Here is a 21,642-nt window from a genome sequence, read left to right as displayed (position 1 = left end):
AGTAACAGTACCTGCCTCAGGGAGTTGCTGGAACAATAAGAGAACTGCCCTAGCCCATATGAGGACCACAGTCACTGTTGATTATTAACAGCAAGCAGCAGACTGGGGTTCAGGGACTGGCTTGGTCACTAACTAGCTGGTGAACTGAATCTCAGACTGCCTCCAGGGCCCACGGGCATGGAACAGGAAACCTGGCCTGGAGAATGTCTCAGTTCCCATCAGCACTCAAATTATAAGAAAATTTCTGCAACATACTATGAAGAAAAAATTACACACTGAGTTTCTCTCTGAGTATTTATATAGCATCCTTCTCATCCACCTCTCTCAATGAGGTGGTGCCCAAAAAGAAATACTGCAATTTGTGACCAGAAAAATTAACTATGAAAAAACCCTTAGAGTTGGCTTTCTACCTAAAACGTATCAGTCTCCAGCAGAAAAAATGTAAGTTTAATTTGACTTAACTAAATAATAGCCTCCATGAAAATTTAGGATTTGACCCCAGCCTACAAATAATGTGACGTGTAAACCTTATACTGGAGGGTGAGCAGGGTGTCAATATATTTAAAATAAATAAATTTTCTTTTTAGCTGCTAACTTTTCAAAATGGGAAGATTTCCCGTTTTAAAAATCTGAATTTCCACATTCTCTTAAGAAGCCAGAAGGCCCTCCAAACTGGACTAGCATTTCTTCCTGGCAACAGTCAGGGTGAGCTGAGTAACATTGCTCCTGGGGGTCTGCAGCACATTTCCAGTTGGTCACATTCTGACCTCAGCTATTTCACTGGCTCATAGAAAGATTTTTATGACACCTGATCTAATTCTTGCTTGTAATTTCCCCTGAGACTTCAATGCTCCGACCCTTCTCCTACATTGGTATGTCATCTCCATGCACAGAGATCCCTAACAGAGATCCCTAAATGAGTTTGCTCAGATAAAATGACACAAAGACCACAATAAAAATACCTCCTTTTCTTAAAGCAGTTACTTCTACCTGTTCCAGAAACTTTAGAAGCTTCCTCTGTTTAGAAACAAACTAAAACTGACACAGACATAGCCAAGTATAATTTTATACTTGGCACAATGGTACAGAATCCCCAAGAGGAGCAAGGGATGTGTTTTTCCTGACAAAAAATTGTTTTCCTTCCCACTAATTTATTTAATATTTTACATTAGGTTTCAGATCTTTCGATAGATCATAGTAACTTGCCATAGCAAATGGAAAGACAATTAACTAAACGTGTACCATGGCATGGTTTCGCCATATCAGATGAAGAACCCAGGACAGAAATGGTCCTGATACAGCACTGCCATCAAGAAAGAGGCTTAAGTGACGTTTGAGCCAAAATTTTATTTTGGACAGGTGTACTCTAACGTCAGTCAATATGAAACCACCAGAAATATGAGTCAGCTCACTGGGTCCCTCGGGGTACACTCTGCAGCTAATTTATCCTGGCAGGCCCACAAGGGGCCATCCCTCTCAAGGCTAGGGGCACCCCGGGAGCCTGAGAGGGCTTTTCCTCTGGCTGGGAAGCCGTCTGGTCACACCTGCTCCTAACAGCTTCTAGGCTAAAACCATCTCTGCTGTGCTCTGTGGGTGGATCTCTGCCGTCTCAATCAAGCATCTGTCCACATTCCGAGGCAGTCATAGCGCTACTTCCCCAGGCAAGCCTGGATCGGCAGCCTGCTGGTACCCCCAAATCTCATCTCGTCCGCAGACAGGGTGGCTTCCACCTGGATGGGCACACAAGCCAGGCTGCTTGGTCTTTGTAAAAGGATGTCAGCCCCACCATCTGCTTGTCTGGCTTCCAAAGAGAATGGATCTGGCTTTAACCAGGAACAGAAATTAACATATTCCAGCTCTGGTCAGAGGGGACAACTTCATATCATCTGCAGTCCAGCTTCTAGCAAAGCCTGGCTCAGCAAAGGGTATGAGGGGATGGGCAACTAAGATCCTGCATTGTATGAGTTTTATAATTACAGCATCGGGAGATGAAATTCTTGGACCACGTTAGCGTCCTTGCAGAATTGTCATCCTTGTCACTTCCCCCAACTTTCACTGACTTTCTCAGTAAGAAGAAAATGAAATCCACTTTCTGCATTTTTCATAAAAGCTGTGAATTACATCACTCATATTCTCTGCAAAAGAAACTCTTTTCAGAACAGAGTGCCAAACAAAGCTATGTTCCTGTGGAATTAGTAGGCATTCTCCTCCTTAATAATGAGCTTCTCTTTTCACTGCCAGGAAGTTGAGGACAAATGGTGTGCTCAATTACAGCAACTATGTCAACCGTTAGAGTTAGTTGGAGTTCTTGTCTCTTTTTTTTTTTCTCACTCCTCCCTCTCATTTTTACCTTATTAACCTTATTGTGTAAAATAATTATCAGCAGTTATTCAAATACTAATGATAAATTGATTAACTGCGACATTTCTATACTCGTCCAATACAAATTATATGGCCATTACGATCAATATACTGGTATGATAGCATCATCTTACAGTTGTTTTCAAGAAATGAATTGGAAAACCATATTATCCATTATTTTTGTGTGTTTCAAAGTGTTTATAAAAAGTGAAATCTTGCAACTCCAATTGAACACAAAATTATCTTTTTTCCAAAAAAGTTTTTTCCTCTTTTCCCATTATTTCAGGTCAGTCAACGTTTCGTTGATGAAAAGTGAAGAAAAACTTCCAATGATTAGCCCAGGACTTAAGAATTCTAAGAAGCATTCAAGTCAGCACAAATCACAGCAGAACACACTTTTGAAAGCTCTTGGCCTCCAATCGGGCCAAATCATTCCATAGCAAGAGAATTTTTGGAACTAATATTTCTGCTCCAACTTCAGGATAGATCAAGCATGGCACAGGGAGAAATGAGCATCAGGCATAATGTCAAGAAAAGAGAATGATTCAAGCAGTAAAATTTTAGGATCTCTTCGAAGGTCTGTTTTGATTTTGACACAATTTCTCGGCCCACATGTGTAGGCTGTGGGACTAAGGAGAGTGATAGCATGTGAGGAACAATTCCAAGTTCATCTTCACTGGTTTCCCTTCACGTGTTAACCTTTAGTCGCTTTTATAGAAGGTTAGAGATTATTTTCTTTGGAGTTAAACTACAAAGATATTGGTGGAAAGGGATCCCAGTCATAAGTGGTCATGTAAGGCCACAATAAAGGGAAGCTATTTTACAGAAAGGAAGGGTGAGTGCATCAAAAAGTCCTAAACAAATCTCTTATAAAAACTTTTAACTCAAGGGACATATCGTTGCTAGAAAAGACGTATATTTTGGAGGTACCTAGAGGAGTCAAATTCATGGAGATGGAAAGTAGAATGGTGGTTGCTAGCAGCTAGGGGGAGGGGAGTGGGGAGTTGTCATTTAATGGGTACAGAGTTTCAGTTTTGCAGATGAAAAGAGTTGTGGATTATTTGGATAGCTGCGCTGGTTGCACAATAATGTGAACGTACTTAATGACACAAACTGTACATTTTTAATGGTTAAGATGGTAAATTCTGTTATGTACATTTTACCAGAGTTTTAAGACAAAGAAAAAAGGAAGATATATATTTTGTAAAGGCCTTGCAATTAAAAAGAGAGAAAGACGATGAAAAGAGAAAACGGAATACAAATTGATAACCTCCAGAGTGCAGGGGAGCTGTTGTAAACAACCTAATAAATGAAATGGACCAGGACTGTTGAAGAAAACAGTTGCAGAACAAAGATCATGACCTGAGTCCCCGTGGCTAAATCTGACCCATCACTGCTCCGGTCAATATCCCAATCAGCTGAGCATGCCAAGATGAAAGTAACATGCAAACCAGGGAAAAGGCACCTAAGGAGAACCAACACCCTCTTACATCTATCCTCTTTAACCCCAGCGCCTGTCCAGTGCCACACTCAAGACAGATTCTTTTGCTTTTCTGTCCTCCCCAAGACCTACAGAGTCTACTCTCCTTCAAAACATAGTTGAGGATAACCAGACAATAAAAATAAAAATGAACAGTCGAACTCTACCTATGCGTTATGCACTGGTACAATTGTTTTACATGCATCGGCTCATTTTAACCTCACAGAAACCCCATGAGAAAGGTTCTATGATTGTCCACTTTTGCAGATGGAGACACGGAGGGCTTTATAAACTAGTCCAAAGTAGCAGGGGCAGACCAGCTTCAGAGTAGGGCTCTTAAACCTCCAAGCCACCCAGCCTCATAACCTGTGTGATTCCCAGACACGAACCCCCAAAGAAAATGAAAACTTAATTTGTTGATCCACCTATGCATGGCAATGGACATATTCAGTGATTTTTCAATTTGGATAAAAGTATATAATGAGAAAAGGAACTTTTTAGGCACAGTTTCCACAATCCTAGGATCCTCCTAGGGTGCCAGTAAAAAAAATTATTCAGCCATAATGAGCTGAATAATTCTTAAAATAGTACATTCAGATCTAGAGCTTTCAGGGTCAATGATAGAATCTGTACAGGGAAGAGAGAAAGGTAGAAACAGGTAGCTACTGATGTTTAACAAGCCCCATTAACTTCTGGGGACGGATCTATGCTTTGCTGGTCTGTGTCTGTGATATCACAAAGCTCGCTGTAACACAAGTCAGGGAAGGAATCCTGCACAGCTGTTCTTGGAAACATGGACCCCCATGCTTGAGAATTCCCCTGAAGAAGGTGAGGGTGCTGCAATGGGAGGAGCAGTCTGGGGAGCCTGGCCACCCCCCTGCATGCTCCTATGCAGAAGCCCTGCACTTCCTCTATTCCAGAGCATCATCATGGCTCAAAACCACCACGATGCAGAGGTCAGATCCACAAGGCAGAGGCCCAGACAGCCTTGTCCCTGGTGCCCTTAACTCTGGACAATGGACCCAGGCATGTCAGAGGCCCTCACTCTGGTATTCCTCCAGCCAAGTTCCTCCACATGAGGCAATGGGATGCCCCCACCTGGAAATCACTCCTTCCCTTCTTGACCTAGTAGGATCTCAGAATTTCCTACCCAAAGACCCTAAGCCCATTCCCAGGGCCCACACAGGCCTTTTCTGTGGGTATGTCCTCCTGTTATAGATATACATGCTCCTAGGCACAACTTTGCATGTGTGTGTGTGGGGGGGGGGAGGTGTTTGGGGTCGGGGGATCCAAGGCTGCTGTCTGTAGGGCTGTTGATGGAGTTCAAATGTGTAGGACAATGATCTGACTGGAGACCCTACAACAGACCATATAGATGAGAGAAGCTGGCCTAAGTCTTATTACCCAGGACCCAGAAAACCACCTGGTGGGAGGACATATTCACAGTATATTTGTTGGTTAACTAATTGACTAGATGAATGAATGAATAGATCAATCAAGCAATCAATCCATGCATGTATAAACAATCAATTCCTGTCCTCCATTTCAGCTATCTGAGGGAAAAGATGACTTCGTCAAGAGAATGTCTATGGCACTCTGAACTGTACATGTATAGATATAAACTACAATGAAAGGAGAGTCATGACAGAGTGGACTCTAGGGTAGGCTGGGGTAAATAAAAGGCTCAGTAGTGCCTTCAAGGCTCCAGGCAATTAAGCTCCAGAAAACACTTTTTTATTTTGGTGAGAGAGCAATTCCCTGAAAAAATAAATGAGATGGCAAAGAAGTTAAACCCCAGAGGGCCACCTAGGCTTACCATGAGAGCCAACAACTCAACCAAAAATAAGACTTTTCTCATAAGAATTAAACATTATATGCTGGTTCCATAATACCCATTCCTTTTTAAATTTCAAAATACACGTGGAGTCTAAACTATTTTCATTTGTATGCATATTATGAACATACTGCATTGTGTAAACATAAATAAACGGATGTTCTTTATCTCAAAGGAAAATTATCTTTTTGGATTATTCAACACAATCTGTTCACCTATATACTTCCCCACTCTATTTTTAAAAGGCTTCCAATCTCGTACGTCTATCAGTTGTTTAATGATCAGTTTCGCAAACAACTATTGAAATTTCTAAGACGCCTGATAATGTCAATTATTATAAATATAAAGGAAGTCCCATGAAACATTATAGGATCAGTCCGACGCAGCTTGATCGTAAAGGTGCAACAGTATATGCATCAGATGCTTCATTAAATTGGACTTGACACATTGTTCATACTCCTGATGTCTGCAGTTCTTTAAGAAAAATGAACAGCCTCTACCATCCATACTACAAGAAGGATAAATCACATCGGAAATCTCACACCAGAATTGCTTTTTTTTTTTTACCCTGTCCTGCTCGCCTGCACTTTATTTTTTTATTTTTTTTTAACATCTTTATCGGAGTATTATTGCTTTACAATGATGTGTTAGTTTCTGCTGTATAACAAAATGAATCAGCTATACATAAACATATATGCCCATATCTCCTCCCTCCAGAATCGCTTTTTAAGTGAAGCACCATAAATGCAGTCACAGGGAAAACTGGAATTGATCCACTGGGATATGCATTATTAGCTATTACACAACAGAAAAGGCACAAATCTTCCCCATTAGACCCATTTGTTTGTTGGAGATCGGATGTTCCTGGAATGATTCTTCTTCCCTGGATTTACCTTGTTTTTGAGCTGGCCTGTTCTGCATCTCTCTTCGTCTGCTTACATTCACCCTCCATCTCTTCCCTGTCTCTCCTTCCTGTTGGATACACAATCAGCCTGCCTCATCAAAGCTTTGCCTTTCTTCCTTTCCAGCTATACTGTCTCTATGATGAATTGATTTCTTATTGTGCATGAACCAACATAGCGCTACTTAATTCCATAAAGGTTATTTATGTAAACAAACATCTTAATCTGATGACTTTATAAAAGTCATGTCTAGAAATTTACACTTTGACAGCCCAAAGAACAACCTATAAATACTCTAATTTGGAATTCTAAATGATAGATTTGTAGGGGAGGGGAATACACATGCATATATCCTTGAGTCTGTGTATAACATGGAGATCTAGAACATTGTGCTGGGGAACAGCAATAAACAAGATCCACATGGTCCCTGCCTAAATTCATGCAGTTTATATTCTAAGGGGGTGTAGAGACGGGTACTCAGGTGCGCATTTACAATACTAAGTGACCTATGGTGGGATTGGGAAACACTGGGTAGGGGGCTATAAGAACACACAGAAGAGACACATAGCCCAGAGGTGGAGAGGCAGAGGAAGTTAGCCGGAGGCAGAAGCCATGAAAATGGTGTTCCTGGCAGAGAGAACAGCCAGTGTGAAGCCTGCGAGACTAGAGCTCCACAGGGGAATTTAAAGCTCAAGGAGGCTGCATCATCGTAATAAAGAAAGGGAGAGGCAAAAAATGAGGCTAGAGAAATGGGTGTGAATTTGAGGATGCAAGGCTTTTAAGACTTGTTAAGAAATTGTGAGTTTTTAATATATAAATATAATGTTACCCTAATTTAGAACATCAATATCATGCAGGGGGAGCTAGGCAAGCAGTTCCTAAAATTCATATGGAAAAAATTATCATGCAAGAATACTCTTGAAAATTCTGAAGGTAATTGATGAGTAAGACTAATACTTCAGGTAGAAAAATTTATATATATGTATACGAAACTTTAGGAGATAAAAAGTTTAGTGCTAGCATGTAAACAGACAAACTGATTAACAGAAGAGGACAGATGTCAAAATAGGCCAAAATACAAAGATGATCTTCATACTTAATCAAATTGTTATTTTAAATTAGTGAGGGGAAGTTCGAATTATATAATCAATGGTGTCAAGAGACCTGATGGGCTGATTAGCTCTTGAAAAAATATAAAACAATTTTTTTTGCTACTTCACTTCTTATATTTTAAAACTCCAGATAGAGCAAAGCTTTAAATACAGAAGCACGAAATAGTAAAGGTAACAGAAGAAAATATAGGAGACTTATTTTAATCTCTTATAGAAGGGAAGACTCTTTTTAGCTACATTTACAATACAGAAGCCATAAGGAAATAATAAATTTTACTACAAAAACATTTAATTCTGCGTTACCAAAAAAAGAACTATAATCAACATCAGAAGACAAGCAAAACATTAGACAAAGCATAAATTTTTCTTATTGTTAAACAGATTTTAGGAATCCATTTTTTGAAAAGGTCACCAAACCAATAGAAAAAGAAAATGGGGGCTTCCCTGGTGGCGCAGTGGTTGAGAGTCCGCCTGCCGATGCAGGGGACACGGGTTCGTGCCCCGGTCCGGGAAGATCCCATATGCCGCGCAGCGGCTGGGCCCGTGAGCCATGGCCGCTGAGCCTGTGTGTCCGGAGCCTGTGCTCCGCAACGGGAGGGACCACAGCAGTGAGGGGCCCGCGTAACGCCAAAAAAAAAAAAAAAAAAGAAAATGGTTAAGGGATACATAGTTCACAGGAAAAGAAATACAAATGGCTTACATGTATATAAAAAGATTTTTAACCTAGATCATAATTACAGAACTGTGAAATAAAACAATGATGAGATGCTATTTCCCAAGAATATGATTGACAAAGGTCAAGAGGTTTGATGACAAACAGTATTGGCTTGGCTGTAGAAAAAGAGGTGCTTCCAGTTTGGGTGGGAGAATAAAATGGTGTGATCTTTTTGCCAGACAACTTGGCAATATCTATCAAATCACAAATGTCTTGCAAATGTCCCTGCAATTCAAATTCTAGGAAAATCATGCACGTGTGCAAGAACTTGAGCACAAGGTTGTTCAACTGGAGGTGAGTTAAATAAAAACTATTCATTCAATGGGTAATGTGTGGCTGTGGGAAAAAAAAAAAGGTTTGAGTACATATGCGGATACAGAAACATTTTTAAGATATGCTGTTAAGTAAAAAAAAACACCAAGATGTAGAACAGTATAGCATGCCCCTCATTTGCATAAAAATTGTATATATATATATATATATATATGTACACACACATACTCACATACTCATGTTATGAGTAGACTATTTCTAGAAGCAGACACACAAACTAAAATCAAAGTTTCTACTGGAGAGAGAGGCTGAGGGATTAGCAGGTTGGAGACTAACTTCTCATGATACACTTCTTTATACTGATCATATGTCTTATCACATTCAAATATTACTTTTTTAAAAAAACTAATTACTAATAACATTCCATACAATAAAGTTAATGCATTTCAAAGAAAAAATGTGCAAAATCACTTTAAAGACTCAGAAAGGCTCCCAGGCTTGAGGAAGTCTTGGCTAAAGGCACTAACCTTTCTAAAGAAAGAATGTGTCAATCAGAATTGGTGCCTGGCAGTGAATGAAGGAGAGAGAAAGGAGTGTCGATCCAGGGGACACAGGTCTGGGCCAAAGTACTTCAAGTTCTGCATTCCCTTTTGTGAAGGCTCTCCCATTATGGAGATAGATGCCTCAGGCAAGCTTAGCTTAATGCCATTTAACATTTTAAATGCAGAATTAAGTGCCCTTGCTCTAATTCCAAGATCACCAAGCAAGCTTCCAGTTATAATTTGTTCTCCATTATAGATCTGCTAGTGTAGAAAGCAACTGTTACGTTGATCTGTTTATTCGGGTCTATGTGATAGTTACATGCTTTGCTATATAGCGATATACTGACAATCTGGTTTGATTTGGTTTTGTTTCAACCTGAAAAAAAAAATACCTTTGGACTTTATTTTAAGAGACATGGGGAGCCATGGGGCAATTAGGAGCAGTGACATAAGATAGCATTTTGGAAAGAACACTCTAGCGCAGTGTGGTACATGGGTAGAGAGGGGGCAAGACTGGAGACCAGGATGCCATGTAGGAAGCCGTTGCAGCATTGTAGGCAAAAATGACGGTGGAATGAATTAACTTTTTGGTTATGTAAGTACTTGTTTGATGTTCATTTCCCCTCCCAGACTGCAAGCTTGGTAAGGAGAAGAAACCAGGTCAGTCTTTCTTTCGACCAGATCCCAAGTACTTAGCATGACACAGAGCAGATGCGTTAATATCTGTTGGAAGGAAGAATGAACGAGAGAATGAATGCGGGCAGTAGAGATAAAAAGAATTGGACAAATTTAAGAAATATTTAGAGAAGTGAATTGGCAAGACTTGATAATTGAGTGAATACAGGGGTTAAAGAGAGGAAGAAGCCAAGGTTCTGGACATGCAAAACCTTTTGACCAAGTGGGCAGTGGCGCCATCCATTAACATAGGGAACACTGGAGATGGTTTGGGGTGACCATGATGATTTAATTTGGAAATGTCGAGCGTGATGCACTATGACATATCCAGGAGCGATGTTCAGTAGGCAGACGACCCAAAGGTCATCCCTGATAGTTGATGGGGACGATTATTAGGACATAAACAGCATGCAGAAGGCAACGGAAGTCATAGGTGAGGATGACATATCCCAGGAAAAGAAGCAGCCCTAGGAACGAAGCCAAAGAGGCATCAACTTTTAGGAGAGAGGCAGGGAAAAGGAAGCCCTTAAGTAAGAAGACTCTCCCTGGCCAGAGGGATAGGAAGAAAACAAGGAAAGTTCATTGACACCAAGGCCAAAGAAAAAGGATGCTTCAGGGAGAGTGAGAAATGAGGCCAAGTTCTGCTAAGAAGCAAATAAGAGAAGGACAAAGAAATACGCCTTGGATTTAGTCCTGTGAAGGTCTTTGGGGAAGGCAGAGCAAGTTTGATGAAGCAGTGGGCTGAGAGTGGTTTGGGAGGGGAGGAAACAGACACAACGAATACAGCCCAGTCTTCTAAGATCGGGATTGGAAGGGAGAGAGGAAAGGGCCGAGACTAAAGGGAAATGGAAGGAGAGGGGACAGAGCTAAAGGAAAACTTTTCTAAGACGGAAGGGACCTGGTCCTGCTTAAATTCTGATGTTGACAAGAGAAAGAGACTGAAAATACAGATGAGAGAAGGATAGTCATCAACAGTGAAAAGTCTGAGGGGATGGGATCTGTAATAGAGGTGGAGTGACTAGTTTCAGCCAAAGGCGTTCCAGCCCTTCCCGTCTACTGGAAGAAAAAGGTTCGTTTCAGATACAGGCAGTTTGTTCAAATGGAATATAAGTGGATGAGGCCACAAGAACATCACAAATATTGACAGAGAAAAAATAACCAAACTCAGCTGGGTTACTGCCATCATAGGAAGTAGAAATGGGGATTGCTCACATCCAGTCTACATGTCTACGGCTCCCACTATTAACAGTGTAATGTATGCACATTCGAAAGGGAGCACCCTTTGTGATGGGCCCCACGTCTGGCTGAAGCTGAAACAATCACCATATAAATGTGGGTTTTAGCCTCATGTGCACTGACTGTCCTTATCACATTATATTAAAATTAGATCTGTCTCTCCCACTAGATATAAACTACTCAGGGGCTTCTTGCTTCCATAAAGTACTTTATTTGTCTGTAGCATCACTAATGTCCTCAATAAACACTAGTTGAACTGAACTAATGTTTGCATGAAGTTTGAATTAGATGGCAGGCAGCCCAAATGACAATCGGGAAACATATTCCAGCCAGAAGGAAAGGAAAAGTTGATGGGGGCAGGAAGACGAGATTTGATTTCAGTGCACGTTCCTGCTTTGGGGGTCATAGAAGATGGAGACTGGCAAAGAGGCAAGCCAGTAAGAGATCCCTCCGGAGCACCACCCACAGGAATGCACCAAGAGTGGGCTGAGAAGGTCAGGACACACCAGAGTGGCGGGTGTTCCGATCACATGTGAACATATGGACTAGCTGATGCAATTACCTAAAAGTGCAGGTAGAGAGTAGACGTTAAGAAAGCTATCCAAAAAATGTTTGTTTCAATGAGTGGGAAACCTTAGGAGCACTGCCACCCAGGTTGACAGGGAGCAGGTAACCTGCAAAGCCGTCTGACCTGAGCTACAGAGGTGGACTTAGAGAAACTCACTGAGAGGACTCTGTTGTTTAAGCCACCAGGAGGACCAGAGCAAGCTCTGGGCTGGCCCAGGGGAGAAGGCAAGGGTGAATTCCAGGACAGAAAAGGAGACACTGGTGCCCATGGCTGACTGATTCAGAACCACAGAACCTTTCAGAAATTAGAGTCCATCTGAATCCCAACCTTCTGTTTCAGGATTAGGGGACTGGTTGGTGAGATTAAACGGCTCACCCAGGATCCCAGGTTCTGATGCTGTGAGAGTGTGGATATGAACCCCCACTCCCATCTCCCCATCCAGGTCCCCTTCAGTTACACCAGGTTCCTTTATGCTGCTGCCTCTCTGACTACATTAACCTTAGCAGGTCAGGTTCAGGTGGAACCATGGTGATGACCCACAGGTCCTGTAACCCAAGATTTCTTCACAATCCACGAAAGGGGCTTTGCAGCCAAGCACCTGCCTGAGCGTGTGTGTGTGTGTGTGTGTGTGTCTGTGTCTGTGTGTGCGCGTTGGGGGCAGCGGGGAGGGGATAAGAAACATCACCAGAAACAGAGGAAGGAGACTGAAGGGTCACAGAGGGAGAAGGCCAAACCTAGAGTGCAAGGACAACACGCCAGAAGCAAAATCCCCCGTGACACTCTGAGTTCAGGGTGACAGCAGAGGGGCTGTGAAGTAAAGCTGAAAGCAGACCAAAAAGGGTATGTGGTTGGTTGGTTGGTTGGGTTGTTTGGAGAGAGGTGCTTGTTTTTCTACCATGCCTTGCCAGAGAACTTAGCGGCCACCGTGTCAAGCTCTCTGGCCCACCACTCCCCAGCCCCGGGAGTGAATGGTAAGTAAGCCCAGGCTCAAGAAGGGAAGCGAGCTGTCCCCACTGCGCGCCACAGTCAGAGAATTTGGGCCCAGACCCCTCTACCACCTCCCAGCAGGGAACTCCAGGGCACATGAAGCAGAAACAACTCTTATGACAAAGATTAGAGTTTAGAAGAACCCACCTTTTAAAGTGCACCATATTTCAGAGGTCAAAAACCAAAATTTTAATGTCTTTTGGTTTAAATGACGCTATTGTAGAACTGTTCAAAAATACTTCACTGAAATAAAATTTTTGTTTCTGTGGAGGACTGATCAAAGAGCACAGACACATGGGTTTCTGAGTAGCCAGGTCGGCTAACGGACTCGCTGCTATAAAGCTCACATATGTCACCCAGAGAAGACCTCCTGTCAGGTCCTCATCGAGAGAAATGCAGAATGATTGAAACAAATTTTTTAAAAGTCTGGGTGGGGATGTAATGTACAGCATGGTGACTATAATCAACAAGACCATATTATATATTTGAAACTTGCTAAGAGAGTAGATCTTCAAAATTCTCATCACACGAAAACAATGTGCTAACTATGTGTGCTGATGGATGTTAACTAGATTTACTGTGGTGATCATTTTGCAAAATACGCAAATATTGAATCATTATGTTGCATGCCTGAAATTAATGTAGTGTTGTAAGTCTATTATATCTCAATTTTTTTAAAAGTCTGGATGGTTTAAGGAAGTAAATCCTAAATTGTTAGAAAAATTGTACAATTCAAGATAATTAAGTCTGAAAGGACCACATCTAGTAGAGTTTTATACGTATATGTATATATTCATAGACACATGGTACACACATAAATAGAATTCTGGTGGGGGGGGGGTGTCTGTCTGCCCAAGAAATTATTGGGATATGAAGATTACAGGAAAGGGTGGGGTACTAGATAGCAATAGGTCATTCTTTGCAGTAAAAAAGGGAACTGTAAATGATGTGTGATTATTAAAATTTTTACCCTATACTAGAAGATGCCATATTCCCAAGGACATACAAATCATTTATCTTTTAATAGTATAACAGGTTACATAGGAGGAGATGATGGTAGAAGGGAAAAGACATGGATGAAGCCTCAGTCCACCTCCTTCCCGCTGCCATGCTGTTTAACTTGTGAGCATTTGAATATCTACTCCTCCTAAAATTGCTTGTACTCTCAGGGCGAAATCTGGGCAGGTGGGGCTGAGCAGACAAAGCCCTAAGCCAGACACTGGATAAAATTCTCTCCTGAATTACTCTCTGCTTGACCAGAGAGCCCTGGGCAAGCCAATCAACCTGACAGTCCCTCCGAGGCTGTCAGGACCTTCCCACCTACTTCCGAACTAAATAAGCAGATGTCTGTAAAGTGCTTTCCAGGCCCCTTGGGGAGAAGCCCTGCGCGAAACCAGAGGTATTGTGTGTGTCTCAGAAGTGTGCTCATAACTGGAAAAGCCTTAGTGCAGGCTGCGTACAGCATACAAAATGGTAGCAGAATGAATTCTGAACGTGAGTCCATACCCCTTAAGCTTGTTCACTGGCTCAGCCATCAACCTTGGGGCAGTGAGAAGTCAGGGGAAAAGAGAAGGCTGGAAAGAATAGTACTCTCTGGCCACAGGGCTTTCATGGGAGCTAAGACAGACTTTGTACACAGGGCTGTGGGTTCCTCCACGCACATAACCACCCCTGACTGTGGCAAGGACTCCAGGGCAGCAGCCTCCATTCTGCTCTGTCTGCTCTGCCCTCCCTCCTATCCCAACCTACCAAGATGGTCCGGCAGGTGCAAGGTCAGCGTCCCTCACTGCAGCCAACTCATGAAGGCTTTTCTCTGTAGTCTGACTTTTGTGTGTGCATTACTTACAGAAGAGACTTAAAATTAAAACAAACAAACACACTCACAGTAAAGTAAACAAAAAAAAAGGTATTTCTTCCCATGTAAAGATCAAGTCATTGCTTTGGGATCAGGAGCTCATGAACTTTTTAACTGCTTTGTCTCCAGTGGAGACGGGTTCACGTGGACTTAGCCAGACCAAGCTTGTCTGCACATCTCTGATGCTTCTCAGATGGTGAGCTGGAGTCAGGACCAGTCCAAGGACACAGAACAGAGGGGAGGCATCCTAAAGTGAGGACCTTGGCACTTCGGGATGCCAGGAGGAAGCGTCTAGGCCCCACGATGTCTTTAATGCACCGTGTCCTTAAAAGCGACTCTCTTCACTGCCCCTTGTTCATGCAGAGGAGGTTGGAGCAAAGCATTTCTAAGGCCCCTTTTTTCCCGTGATCCTGATTTTAAGTGACCCTGTGGCCTTGGTCTCATCAGCCCAGGACTAACATGCCACGAGTCTTCTGAGCAGCTCACATTTAAAAAGACATGGATGTACTCTGAAATAACCTATATGGGAAAAGAATCTTAAAAAAAAAGTGGATATATGTATAACAGATTCACTTTTCTGTATACCTGAAATTAACACAACATTGTAAACCAACTATATTCTAATAAAAATAATCAAAAATAAAATTTTTAACATATTTACTGGAGTATAATTGCTTTATCATGTTGTGTCAGTTTCTGCTTTATAACAAACTGAATCAGCTATATGTATACATATATGCCCATATCCCCTCCCTCTTGCGTCTCCCCCCCCCTCCCTATACCACCCCTCTAGGTGGTCACAAAGCACCGAGCTGATCTCCCTGTGCTATGCGGCTGCTTCCCACTAGCTATCTATTTTACATTTGGTAGTGTATATATGTCCATGCTACTCTCTCACTTCACCCCAGCTTACAACTTCCCCCTCCCCGTGTCCTCAAGTCCATTCTTTACGTCTGCATCTTTAAAAATAAAAAATTTTTAAAAGACATGGATGGCTTGGAGAATTCAGAGCAGACACTGAAAACATGCACATAGGACATGATGACACTAAAAGTCCTCAGATTCTCTCACTGCTGGGCTCTGAGCACACAGCACCACTATTACTTGATAGCTGATGTATAAACTGCACTCTCTCCTGAACGAAAGCTTTGCGGAGCTTCAGAATCAGAGCATTGAATCCAAAGCCCTAGGTTTACATCTGACAAGCTCAGGCCCAGAGACATTAAGGAGCTGTTTCAAGATCAGGTAACTCCTGACTCCAGCTTTCTGTAACATATGGGGTTCTTTGGAAATATGTAAGCTTAGTACCTATGCATTATTTTTCTTCCCAGTTTTAGAACAAACACATGCATTCATTCACTCCTTCATCTCTGAGATGAATATTTATGACTTCCCAGTCCTTTGGACAGCCCAGAGAGCAAAGTGAGTGGTGAGAAGGCATCCTGATTATGTGGGATCTGGACACGGGGAGGGGGAAGGGTAAGCTGGGATGAAGTGAGAGAGTGGCATGGACATATATACACTACCAAATGTAAAATAGGTAGCTAGTGGGAAGCAGCCACATAGCACAGGGAGGTCAGCTCGGTGCTTTGTGACCACCTAGAGGGGTGGGATAGGGAGGGTGGGAGGGAGATGCAAGAGGGAGGAGATACGGGGATATACGTATATGTATAGCTGATTCACTTTGTTATACAGCAGAAACTAACACACTGTTGTAAAGCAATTATACTCCAATAAAGATGTTAAAAAATAAAAATAAAGAAATCAAATATGGAGCTAAAATTATCAGGCCACGGCAGAGCTCAGATCTCTGCCACCTGGGTAGTGAGATTTGTGTTTTAAAGACTGAGACCAAATAGATTATGACAATGATCAATCAACTATTAATAACGCAAGGCTCAGGTTTTTTTCTATCTCTTTCTTTCTCTCACACACATCAAACAAGAAAAACATCGCCCTGTCTAAATAACCACTCCCCCAAATCACCCAATTGATTTGTAAACACTAAGAAGAACCAAAACTTGGTATTGCTCTAAGGAGCAGCAGGTTCAATGCCACATTCTATCCCACAGCTTTTGAACCTATAAGAAGGTCTCTAGGAAAGTGGTAAAGTTAGTTGGAGGGATAATGTCAGGGTATGATATTCAGTAATGGCTTGATAATGTTTCTCTTCCTAACAGGCAAGATGAGCAATGAGTTAAAACAGGAGGCACTTGCTTGGTACCAAAGGTTAAAAAAAAAAAAAAAAAAAGGAAAGGAAAGAAGGAAGCAAGGGAGAAAGAAGAAAGAAAGAAAGAAAGAACGAGAGAGAGAGAGAGAGAGAGAGAGAGAGAGAGAAAGAGAAAGAAAGAAAAGAAGAAAAAGAAACCTAAAACAGAAAAAGAAAAGAAATTCAATTCCCTTTCCCCAGCTAAATAAAAACTCTAGGTTTTATAGCCCTATGACCTAGAGATAGTCAAAGAAATCATACAGAATGTTCCTGAGGAGAAAGAGACCTCAACTCTCAGCTGCTCAGCCAACTTTTCGGCTTAGAAAATGTCTTTACAAGGGAATACTGAAAAAACACAAACAGAGGTTTATGGGATAGAAACACTGAAAGATCTTAAACAGAACTAAACACAGTGCTGGAGAGCTATGACCACATCATCTCAACTTCCCATTACTTGCTTCTAATAGCATAGAACCCAGGCTCTTCTCTTAACTCTAGTGCTCCGAATTCCCATAAGGAAATATCACTTTTCGGAGAAGAAAAAAAAAATCAAACACATTTTCCTTTATAGTCAATGAGAGGTGATGGAAAGGGGGAGGTGGAAGAAAGTAGGGTCAGAAGGTCAGGGGATCTCTCAGTTGTTTTACCCAATGTAATAAAAACCTCCTCGATGTAGAGATAGAAGATATGAAACTAAGAAGATTTCAAATGGTTGTGCTGAGCTGAATTCTGTAAATACCTTCACCAGGAAGACAACATGCTTTCAACTCCAGCTTGCAAGTTGTATTGAATAATGAATGATGTAAATAAGACCACCTTATTTATTAATAAGTCCAGTGTGGCTTATGCAACCACACTCAAAACTTAGTCTGTGGTTCTTAAATGCATGTAAAGCACAATTCAAGGTTCTAGAAGCCCCAATGGAGGGGCTGAGAAGTAATATCAGAGGAATAAAATCCGATGCCTTTCACTGAATCCTTATAATGGATCCAGAATTTTTTTTTAGTACAATTAATTGCCATGGAAAAGCTTACTAAGGTGAGAGAGCCAAAATCCATGGGTTAATGACATAACATTACAGCTGCTTAACCAAGCCAACAATAAATTGCGTACAGAGGCTCTGGCAGCAGAAGCTACAAATTCTATTAATGTTGTCCTAGGAGGAAAAATATTAGACTGGTCTCCAAATATTAATCCAAAATCAGCAAATGTCACCAAGGAAAATTAGAAATAAAAGGTCAGTGCTGGTCTTCATAAAATATGGGCAATATAAAAATGCCCTTTCACAACCATGTGAATATACTTAACATTTCTGATACGGCAGACTTTATGTCATGTGTTTCTGACCACAATTTTTACAAATCCATGACCTATTTTATATTTCAACCATACCTTTTACCACTAGGTGAGACAGAACTTGTCCTTTGCAAAGCATTTTGCCACATTCTGAGACTTAAAGGTCTGGTTACATAACTCCAACCACAGACTTTACTCTTGAATCCCATTTATATGTGACAATAGTATTGTTCGTAAATTTAACTTAGCACTGTTTTGGTGTAACCATCTCCAAATAACAGAAGCTGGCACATACTGGCAGTGTGATGTTAGGCAGCTGTGCTGTGTATCTATAGACGGATGTAGATCTAGACAGGGGTCACGTTAGTGGGTAAAGAGTATGAGACAGATACTGTGAAGGGGAGATTTTTAATAAAATAGGTTCAAACAGTGACTGAAAACGAAATGTCAATGTGGCTTAAAATATGCATATAGAATCAAAATATAAAATCCTCTCCCTTAATTAGTCTATACATATATTTGTAAAATGTTCTACCAGGGGCTCTCTCTGCACCTTAAAAGGCACAATGGTTGTGCTTTCCCCCCAAGATATAGATATTAAAAGATTTACTATTTTTAAATGATAGGGTAAACTGTTGTTTCAGCAAGTTCTAATCATGGTTTATTTAGTTACATTGGTCCTATTTTTAAAAGATAGAAACATATAATTTCAGCTAAACTCCATTAAACTAGAACTTTAAAACAGGTTATTTTAGGAATACCATTGGGTCTAATAACAAAGTTAAAAAAAAAGTGTAATTTGGTTTCAACTGCAGCTGGTATCCACTGGCTGAGAATTTAAAAGCTGTTTAAGCAAATATTAATATGTAAGAAAGACAGCACAGATGGTGTCATATAAGGATGAGAGTGAAACAAGCCCCACCACTGATGTCACTTTGATATCAAAGCAGCAAAATTCAAAATAATTATACAAAGTGCTTTCCAAACAAAGATTTCAATACATTCTACAGATAAAGACACTGGGACACAAACTGCCCAGGCTCAAATAAAGCTGAGGGGATGAGCAGACAAAAGTACTTTTTCTCAGAGTTCACCCCTATCAGCCTGACTCATGTTTCTAACCTAATTCTCCATCATGAACACTTAGCCTACACACCTCTCCGTTCTATCAGTCTCAGTGGATTTGCAAATCAAAAGAAGAAAATGAGTAGAAATAAGGAGTTATGATTAGCCATTATTAAATGCATAACTGTGACAAATGCTTTGGTAAATGTAAAAAAAAAAAAAAAATTAAGCCTGAAAATAGGAACCTGCCATCAGATAAAAAAGCAACAACAATTGTGAGAACTAATACATGACAGCTCTACTCAAGTCTGTTAATTTCATATATATCAGGCAGCTAAGACCACTAAGGCGTCGTAAAGTAATATTTTTGAAATTTAAAGAGAGTTTTATTTTTCCTCCAATTATGGCCTTAAAAAGTACTAAAATGAAAAAAAATAAGCCCTAGTTTTTCCTCCTTCATTACGTATCTATCACCTAATACAGAATTTATAAACAATCACAAAAGAAAACAACATCGAACTGTATACAGACACTCCCCATGGCCTCAGAATAGTCTAAAGAGCTCTGAATTCCATATGGCTTCCTCCATCTGACTACTGACACCCCATCTCATGAAAAAGACACAGATCCTGACAGAGGGCCACGGACACTTTGACCAGCCTGGCACGCTTCCACCAGCCCAAGCCAGGGCCAGCGCAGTCGGGGCCCTACCCACCCTTCCTCTCCAGCCCTGCCTCTGCCCTCCTTGCCAAAACGATTGCCATCCGAGCATCCCAGAGCCAGCCTGACAGTTGGCTGCTCCCGGCACATCTCAGCACTGCTGCGCCGGCACGTTTCTGCTCTGTTCTGTTGTCATTGCCTTCTGCCTGAGCCTTCTAACAGGAGCATCACCAGCAGAACAAACAACAGAGACTGGGAAGGTCTCTTACTTACATTAAAAAACAGGTTGTCTCGGTCAACTACGTTGGCACAACCAGGGTGGGCGTTATCCGTGGGGGGGAGGAAATGCATGCGCACTCGCCAACCGGAAGGCCACAGCCCAAGCCCTACTTTCAGGGCTGCCTATCGTGGTGTCAAACAGCCTCAAGAAAACCAGGAGAAACTTGGCCTTATAAGCCTCTATATGGATGAATAAAATCTCATGTCAATGAAACACATAAAATGGCAAAGTCCCTGGGAGGTGGGGGGGGGGGGCAGGGAATCTCTAATAGAGGGGACAGGGGCATGCTGGAGAAAGGACTGGTGAATTCCTACTTGGTAATGGATTTGTCACAAGGCATCAGAATAGGAGGACAGAAATACATAATTCTGCTTCTCCATTCGACCAGGACAAGCTCAAGCATTTCCAGGGACCTAGGGGTCCCAGGCTAAAGGTAGCATTCATCAGATTATTACACACTGCTTTATCATCCAACTTCGTCCTGGGGAACTATTCAATGGGCGATTAAGATTTATAATCCAAATGGTCTCAAAATTATATCTCTGGGAAGTCAAGTCCAAATTAAATCAGACCAGGCTTTTAGGCTTCCAACGATCACATTTTCTCTTTTGAGCCAGTGCATTTCAACTCTCAGAACTTCTCCTCTTACAGATCATTTTCAAGGCCATCTCTGGATGCAATCTCCTAAGCAAAATCTGATATATAAAATGAAAAGGGAAATTGGTGAACTCCAAACCTCAAAGAACGAAGCTAAGTGGGGGGACTCTAACTTCCTTCAACAGATTTTTCTAAAGTTAATTATTTTAACCTCCTTTCTCATAAATATGACTGGAACTTCTCCTAACACAATATACACAGAGCACCTTATGAAACAAAAATATCCAAAACTAAGTTATTGCATATGGAAAGCCTAAAGTACACCCAGCAGGGCTTTGAAATATAAAGTGCATAGGAATATAATATAGTAGACATTTGGAACATTTTAAATTGTCACACTTCTCGTGTCAGCAGCCCCAAGGCAGTGAAACAGGTAACTGACAGATGGTCCAGCCCTGCACCTCTCACCTCTGACTTCTCCCCAGACTTGAAACAACACTCATGCCCAGGACGGACCCGCCTGGCCAGCCCCGGCCCTAGAGGCCAGGAGAGGAGGAAGGAGGGAAAGCACCAGCAACTCACATTTCGGTGATGTTCTCGGGGTCTGCACTGGTAGACTCCAGCCTCGGAAATGCCACGATGCCAGGAAAAGGGTCGCTGCACCAGATCCGAGAGGCGCTGCATTTGCAGGATGTGGGACAGGCAAGAGCGGCCCTCCAGAAGCCCACGATCAGCCAGCAGAAGCCCCAGAGCTGCGCCATGGCGGGCCCATGCCACCTCGTCCAGGACGACATTCCTAGCCACCAGTGCCAGCCCGAGTCAGACTGAGTACGTGTCCCTGCGCGGCACCGGTCGGCCTCCCCTGCCGGTGCTGGGTGGCCTTTGCCCCGCTCGCCGCTGTCTCCTCTTGGTGCTCGTCTCAGGGGTGCAGAGCCGAGCGTGTCCGGGGCTGAGCGTGTCCTGGCGGACGGCACTGTTCACAGTGGCAGGGGCAT

General features: G+C 42.0%; 1 protein-coding gene across 7 annotated transcripts in view; it reads right to left on the bottom strand.

Moving 5' to 3' along the window:
• Positions 1-21,441, bottom strand: part of NTRK2 (neurotrophic receptor tyrosine kinase 2) — a gene marked incomplete at both ends in the record, with an annotated part of 376,408 nt that extends 354,967 nt beyond the window's left edge. For all 7 annotated transcript variants that reach the window (XM_082842860.1, XM_082842861.1, XM_082842862.1 and 4 more), the window contains one exon: positions 21,230-21,441. In XM_082842860.1, coding sequence (XP_082698986.1) covers positions 21,230-21,441 — 212 coding nt within the window. The remainder of the gene's footprint in view (positions 1-21,229) is intronic.
• Between the last annotated feature and the right edge of the window lie 201 nt (positions 21,442-21,642).

This window comes from Leucopleurus acutus, assembly GCF_964270905.1.
Source record: "Leucopleurus acutus genome assembly, chromosome: 7".
NCBI classification, from domain to species: Eukaryota; Metazoa; Chordata; class Mammalia; order Artiodactyla; family Delphinidae; genus Leucopleurus; species Leucopleurus acutus.
Note: the sequence above shows the minus strand (reverse complement) of the source record. Positions and strands in the feature narration are given on the sequence as shown.